The 7,153-nt window shown below is 57.3% G+C and overlaps 1 protein-coding gene across 1 annotated transcript; it reads right to left on the bottom strand.

Annotated features, from left to right (window-relative positions):
- Nucleotides 1-1,370: 1,370 nt before the first annotated feature.
- Nucleotides 1,371-6,697, bottom strand: VAX1 (ventral anterior homeobox 1). Its single transcript, XM_021676946.2, has 3 exons — nucleotides 6,253-6,697; nucleotides 4,918-5,105; nucleotides 1,371-3,031 (listed from the first exon to the last, which is right to left on the bottom strand). Exons 1-3 carry the CDS (start codon nucleotides 6,491-6,493, stop codon nucleotides 2,456-2,458), a joined length of 1,005 nt encoding a protein of 334 aa, XP_021532621.2. The 5' UTR covers nucleotides 6,494-6,697; the 3' UTR covers nucleotides 1,371-2,455.
- Nucleotides 6,698-7,153: the final 456 nt, after the last annotated feature.

The raw sequence follows: 7,153 nt of genomic DNA, 5'->3' as shown, positions 1-7,153 counted from the left end.
ACTGTGCCCCGCCTTATTTTGGATGCCTCCATCTCCAGCTTCAGGCACAGTACAGGAGTAGGGGTTGTGAGGCCTGGAAAGTGCCGGTGCCCCGAGGGAGCTGCCGGTCCCTGCAACACCCAGGTGTGCGGGCGCTACAGGAAGGAGCCAGGGCCGCTGCGCAGACTGAGCCTGGGGCTGCACACGCTTTAGGAGAGCGTGTCCTGAAGTGCCCTCCCCGGCCGTCTTCGCTTCCCAAGATTTGTTTGCAACGTCTACATCCGTCACCACCGCAGAAGCACCGGGATGAGGTGGGGCCAGAGGTCTCTTTGCAGGAATTAATATCTATTTCAGTCTCCCTCAAAGTTTCTCTTTAACGATGGAGAGCCTCATTCTAAGTCAGAAAAAAAAGAAAACCTTGCCTATTCTGGGCCCCATGATTGCATAAAATCCAAAATGCTGCCGGCATGAAGATGCAGCTGGAAGACTCTAGAAACGAACCATTAGGAGGCAGGGACTTTAGAGTGTCCTGAGACCGGTTCCTAATGAAACCAAGTGGGGAAATCCAGGAGGAGGGTCTGAGGGGCCGACACCAGAGGGACAGACAGAGAAACAGAGTAAAACACTCAAGGAAGTGGAACAAATCATCGTGGCCAGGCTTCACTGACTCTCCGTAAAACCCAAATCCGCCCAAACCTCATCCCAGGCGCTCAAGGTACCAGTCGCAGGGCCCCGCACTATGAGGGCTGCCACCCTCTCTACCCCTGGAGTCCCCACGCCGAGACTTATCATTTGCTGGCTCTTTCTTTTCTTTTTTTTTATCCTTCAAATATAAGACAAAAATACACCTCATTTATCATCATAGATATATATATTTCACTCTCACCACATAAATACAAAACATCCAAATATCCGGAACATTCAGAACAAAGTTAGTAGCCTGGATTCAGTGACACCTACCCGCGTTTGAATCGTTCATTTTTTTCTCCACTATTTGCCTAAAAAAAAAAAAAAAGGATGAAAAAGAGCTGGGGGGAGTTTCCGAAGTAAATAATTTACAATAAAATTACTTTTAAAAAAATGTTTTTCGCTTGCTTCAGATGGACGAATACATTCTAGACACTGCGGCACCTCGCAGTCAGGGTCTGTGATTTTGGTTAAAATGTAGGTGGCCGTGGCTGTAGGGACGATCGCTGCTGACTTGGGACCACTGAAACCCTAAGACTGGGGAGGCGAAGGGAGTGTCTTTCCTATCAATCACAGGAGACGCTATCCGGATTCCGAGACTACTGCTAGGGGAGGCCCGAGAGCCCAGCGGCGTCCCTGCCTCCCCTTCCGCAGAGAACTGCTCAGAAATCCAAGCGTTTCCTGCGTGCAGGAAGGGTTTTGTGAATCCGGGAGTTTGAGAGAGGAGACAATGAATGCTGACTCGTTTTCCAAACCGAGCGATTGTGCCCGAAGCTATGAGCCTGGGAGGCCGCAGGGTGAAGCGCCGGCGCCCAGGCTACCGCCTGGAACTGCTTTGCTCTTTCCTGAAGGAGTGGGAAGCTGTCGGCCACAGCCCGGAACAGGCTCGGAGAAAAGATTCTGAATTTTCTTTCATTAGCGACTTTGGCTTTTCCTTTGCTTTTCCCCCATTAAATTCCTGTTTAAAGTTACAACACCCAGAACGCTAATTTTGCATTGCCCTGAGGGGCATTCGCTATCCTGAATTTTCTTACACCTTACAAACTTCATCATTACGAGTATTTAAAAACTGGTTCCACTTCATCTGGTTTTACGTAGCAATTGCCTTTATTGCTGATTAAATCAAATTTATTAGTGTCTTTGCCTACCAGGACGTTTATTACTGTTTCCTGGGGTCGGGGTTGTTGTGATTGGAATTGCCCTTTAGGGAAGAAAACCGGCAGGATTTGTCCCGCCGGGAAGCTGCATGTGTACCGACTATCCCGAGAGGTCCGCAAAGCGGGGCTCAGGAGCTCCCACAAGCCCTGGTTTCTCTGGCAAGAGGAAGGGACGTCCTCCTTTTTTGATCTAAAGAAACCTACAAGCCCCTGGGATCTGCGCGCAATTTTCCTTTCTCAAATATTCCTAGGAATAGTCGGCAGTGGCTGCAACTGCCAATCTAGAGCAAGTGTCCTGTGCTTTGGACTTAGAACCAGTCTTTTCCTTCCTGGGCTGGGCACGGGTCGGGGCATCAGGTTGACTAACTCGGGCATTTTCCCCAATTCTTTGGATCTCTCCTGGATTCAGAAGGAAGTTGGGGGTTGGGGAGGAATCGCGGAGGAAAGGTAGAAAAAAAAAATAGCCCAAATGAGATGAAATTGGTAGTAGAGCCGGGTGGGAAAGGAGAGCTGTCTGAGGCCTGGTGGGAGCCAGGAGCCCAGGGCAGGAGCTCTGGGCACCTAACGCGAGTGAGTCCATAAATATCACCACAATAGATACTATAAATATAAATACAGGGAAACACTTAAAATCAGTCCAGCGCTTTTTTCTCGGCCCCTTCTTTATTGTTGGTCCGGGAGTAAGGCTCGAAGGCCGAGGAGCTCAGATATCGGGCGGAGAGTTCTTGCAAATTCCCAGCTAGCGAACCAGCCATTGTCAACGGGGCGGAGGATAGGCGGCTGGCGACGGAGCCGAGCAGCGAGGGTACCGGCAGGCTGAAGATGCTGTGGCCCGCGGCCGGGGCGCCTGCGTGCAGTGCCCCCGGCCCGGCGGGCCCGGGGCCTGGAGCGCCGCCCACAGCCGGCGGGTGCGGGGACGCGGCGCCCGCTGGGCCCGGAGCGGCGGCTGCGGCTGCGGCGGCCGAGCCGGCAGCGGCGCCCGCGCCCAGGGCGGGTAGGCTGGGCCCGCGCAGCGCGGAGCCGAGAGCGCCCGTGGCGCAAGGCGGCAGCAGCGTGGGCAGGCCGGGCGGCGACAGCAGACGGCCCTGTTCCAGCAGCCGTAGCACGCTGCACGTGGCCGCTGTCTCCGACACCACCGAGCGTAGCTCCGAGTCCTTGCCCTGGTCCTTCTTCTGCTTGGTGCGCCGGTTCTGGAACCAGACCTTCACCTGCGCGGTGGGGCGCGGGGAGAGTTGGAGAGAGGGGCAGGGAAGACCAGCGTCAACCGAAGCGAGCTCCTGGGGCGCGCAGCTCCAGGGCCCTCCCCAAGCCCCAGCCCTACCCGCAGCCCCACCCAGCAGCCTGCGGGATTAGGGCCCCGGCGCTGCTGGGGGAGCTGGCGCCGCCACGAGGGGGACACAGCTGCTCCACTGGGCTGCGCTTCCGGGTCAGGAAAGCAGGCCCAGGCCGGCGCCGCTAACACAGAACAAAGTAATAAAATACCCACAGCAGGAACTAGAAGGAAGACCGGAAAGAGTTTCACTGGGCTCCCGCGCTACCCCGCAGCCGGGTTTGGGGCTCACAGATCTGTGAATCAGTGCGGCCCCAAAGCCAGAATTTCCGGTGGAGGGAATGAGGCCCGATGGGTGTGGTGAAGGAAGAGCGCAGAAGGAAGAGGGAAGTGGGAAGAGAGGCGGGGAGGGAGTGTTGCCCAGCCTTTCTGGACCCAAATCCCTGGCCCAGTAGGTTTGGATTTAGTCCTAGAAGCACTATTCCTGGTGAAGGCTACAAAGGACCATTTCCTGCTTAAGACATAACCATCAACTAGCAGCAAGCAGAGAAAGTGGCTGCAGGAGAATAATGTGTGCGGGAGACTTTATATAGACCGAGCTCTCTGCACCTCCTCTCACCAGATAGCTGCATTGAAGGATCTGAGTGATACTCTTAATTTACCACTCCACTGCTCTGGGTCATGAACTTGGAATCATGGGAGGAAGTCATGAGGATAAGGTGGACTAAGTACTCCCCACTAACCTCCCCTCTTGCTCTTCTGCCTCTCTTCAGGCCTAGCAGTGGCCCGGAAGAGTTTTGCAGCGACAGGAAAAGACTATCCTGTCTAGATTTCGTAAACTAAGAGGGGTAGTAGCAGAGGGAGTACGTAAAGCTACCACACCAACTCAGACTCAAAAAGAACACCCCATCTGTTCCATCAGTCCTCAGCTTTCGGCCCAGATCCCAGACCTAAAATGCTTTCCACCTGCTTCAGGGTTGGGCATGGGGAAAGGGATTGGTCTTCAGAAAGAAGGCTGCCTTAGCTAGGCCAAGCTGGTGGCATGGCACTTGGCAAGTTCTTGGGCCCTCTCCTGGGCACAGAGCCCACATGGCCAGCTCCAGGGGCAGTATGTGGATTTAATGTAAAGGGAAAGATCTAAAGCATAATCAACAGTACTGGCTTTTGGGTCCTAGATCTGCTTCCCATCAGATTCCTCACACATCATTGGTACAGAAGACAGGGTTTCCTAGGTGCTCAGGGCTGGGGCCAGGTCAGGATGGGGAAAACCTCCTTTAATGGTCTGGGCAGCCTGATCTGCACAGGCAGGTCTCCAGGAGAGCGTACACCTTTCTAAGTCCTAGGAGTCACCCATGGTGCTGGAGCAGGGGGAGTTAGCCCTAACCCCACTCCTGCAGAATGGACCTGGATGCTGTGTACAGCTGGGTGGGCCCACAAGGGGGGAGGTCTAGAAATCTAGCCAAAATGGAGTACCCCAAACAAGGGCAAAAGTCAGTCCTTTGTAGAGCAGAAGCAAGAAAGAAATGTTCAAAACCAGGGGCCAATAAGAATTCCAAAAGGACAGGATTTGGGACCTCCTGGGCCTACGCCAAAGTGGATAAAACATGGGCCCTGGAAGATTTGGGGATGGCAGGAAGGATGGGAGGAAGGGATATATTATTTAGGGGAAGGAAGCCTTAGGCCTTTCTTACCCATCCTTCCCATCTCCTCCACCTCCCAAGGATAGCTCTGTCCAGAGCAGGTTAGGTGGTGAAGAGCAGGCTAGGCAGGGGTGGTGGGGAGGTAGGCTGGTGCAGAACTGTGGGCGGCCTGGCCGCGGGGTACCTGGGTCTCGGAGAGGTTGAGCTGCCGGGCGAGCTCGGTCCTCTCGCGGCCCACCACGTACTGGCAGCGCTGGAACTCCATCTCCAGCCGATAGAGCTGCTCCGCCGTGAAGGACGTGCGCGTCCTCTTAGGCCGGTCCAGGTCCAGGCCCTTGGGCAGGATGATCTCTCGGATGGACCCCTTGGCATCTGGGGAAGGGAGATGTCAGCCGCCAGAACCCTCCCGTCTCCCTTCACCTCCTTGGTCCGAGCTGGCTTTGGGTACAGAGTCCCCGAAAGCGTGCAGTTTTGGGGATGGGGGGAGCGGAGCGCGACCACAACCAGGTAGCAAAGACACTGTGTGGAGGGCAAGGAAACTAACTCCATACCGCTGGCGGAAGGAGGGACCACACTTTGTCTTTTTGCAAAGCCCTTCAGACAGGGGAAAGAAAAAAAATCCAATCAATTCCAAATAGGCTGACGTTCCTTCCGGCCTGGGGGGCCTCGGCTGCGCTGTCCGGGTCCCCCGTAGCCTGAGGGTACCTTCGCCGCCCCGCCCGGGTTCTGCGGACCCCAGCTCTGGGCATGTTGACGGTGCTCCAGCCGTCCCCACCCCCACCCCCACCCCCGGGTCTCCTTCCCTCCGGAGTCCGCGTGGCGGAAGGAGGAGGGACTGAGTCGGGGCCGGCGGGGCCCGGCGATCTGCCTGCTGGGGCGGCGCTGGGCCGGGGCCGGGCCTCGCAACCTCCGCCGCCCGAGCTAAGCGCACGCCGCGCATCCGAGAGCTGCCGAGCCGAGCACCAAAGCCGCAACCGCGGCTCCGCAACCCAGCCCAGCTGCCTCTCCTGCTGGCAGCGGTCGGGCACCGATCTCGGCGCTGGGGCCCACGGCCCAGTGCGCTAACTGGCAGGGCCGTAGCCCGCGATCGGCGGCTGTTCTCCGGGACTCGCGCTCCCCCTTGGGTGCGCTCAGCCCTCCAGAGCGTGGGAGTCCCCTGGCCGGCTCCTGGCAGGTCCTCCGGCCCATGGAGCGCGCACATCTCCTCCCGGAGTTTTCTGCTCCTTTCCCGGGTCAGAGGCCGCAGTCCGATGCCCGGCTGCACGCGCGCAGCCCCTCGTCTCCCCCAGCAGGCGGGTCCGCGGGGCCCCTTAGGGTGTGGAGGGCCGAGGCCCCTGGTGAGCGCACTGGGGAGTCCCAGGCGCCTCTCCCCAGCCGGACCCGGGGCAGGGAGGGCCAACAACTTTCTCCCAAGTCCCAGCCGGCACTCCTCCCCACCGGCCTGAGTCGGCGGCAGCGCGCAGCTCGGGCCCGGGAGTCGTCCCCAAAGAACACGCCCGCCAGCCCTGCCCATCCCTACCTCGGACCAGGATCCGGCGGCAGTAATCCGGGTCGGCTGCGGAATTGGATTTACTTTTGTTACAATCCTCAGCAGCGCCGGACGCAGAGAAGGCGCCCTGCGGCTCCTTGAGGAAGGCGGCTGGGAGGTTACCCTCCGCGCCCTTGCTCTCCCGACTCTCCTTGTGCGCGTTCTTCGAGACCCGGGCAGCCTCGGCGTCCGAGTGGCATCGAACGTCCATTTTGTCTGGTTTCCCGAACATAGGCAAGAACAACAACAACAGAAAGGAAAAAAAAAAAAGCCAAAAAAAAAAAAAAGGAGAAAGAAAAAAAAAAAAGGAAAAAGGGGACAACACCCCCGACAATGCGGCCCGTACGCCCAGCCGGGCGACCCGCAAGCGGCAAGAATGAATGTCCCCGCGGGGCGGCTTCGGCGGCGGCGCGCGGGTCAGCGGCGACGGGAGAGTGGCACGCTGGCCGAGAGGCGGCCAGTCTGGTCCAGGATCCCGGTGGAGCTGCGGCGAGGCCGCCTCGTCAGCACCCGCGTCCTCTGAGCACGTCCAGTGTCCCCAGCCTGGCGATCAGGTAGCGAACAGCGCAACTCCGAAATGCTGCGGCTCCCGCCTGTTTCTGAGACGGCGAGTTGTAGTTGTCCTACACCCGGGGGGACGCACACTCGCTGTTGCAATTGATTACGGGTAATTTCGCAGCCCCCACGTTTCGGTTACCTCATGAATACACTAAATTGTTTGGATAATATATCAGATCGTAATGGATGGTTTCTGTCCTTGTCCCCAATCAAGTAGGGGTTTAGCCAGTGAATAAACGGAAATGATTGGTCTTGCTTTGAGGAAACACACAATCAAAGACCCACACTTCCAGAAAAACTTTTGACAAGATTCATCCTGAATTGTTAGTACCAT

Source organism: Aotus nancymaae, unplaced genomic scaffold (genome assembly GCF_030222135.1).
Source record: "Aotus nancymaae isolate 86718 unplaced genomic scaffold, 86718_ANA_hifiasm-v0.15.2.pri h1tg000010l, whole genome shotgun sequence".
Taxonomy (NCBI): Eukaryota; Metazoa; Chordata; class Mammalia; order Primates; family Aotidae; genus Aotus; species Aotus nancymaae.
This window is presented reverse-complemented; position numbering and strand designations above follow the sequence as displayed.

What these genes read in the sequence shown, in the direction of transcription:
- VAX1 (XM_021676946.2), bottom strand. Translation starts at nt 6,493, where the DNA reads ATGTTCGGGAAACCAGACAAAATGGACGTTCGATGCCACTCGGACGCC. An exon ending in CCGCCGGATCCTGGTCCGAG is followed by an intron (nt 5,106 to 6,252) that starts GTAGGGATGGGC and finishes TCCCTTCCCCAG; the next exon opens with ATGCCAAGGGGTCCATCCGA. An exon ending in TCAACCTCTCCGAGACCCAG is followed by an intron (nt 3,032 to 4,917) that starts GTACCCCGCGGC and finishes CCCACCGCGCAG; the next exon opens with GTGAAGGTCTGGTTCCAGAA.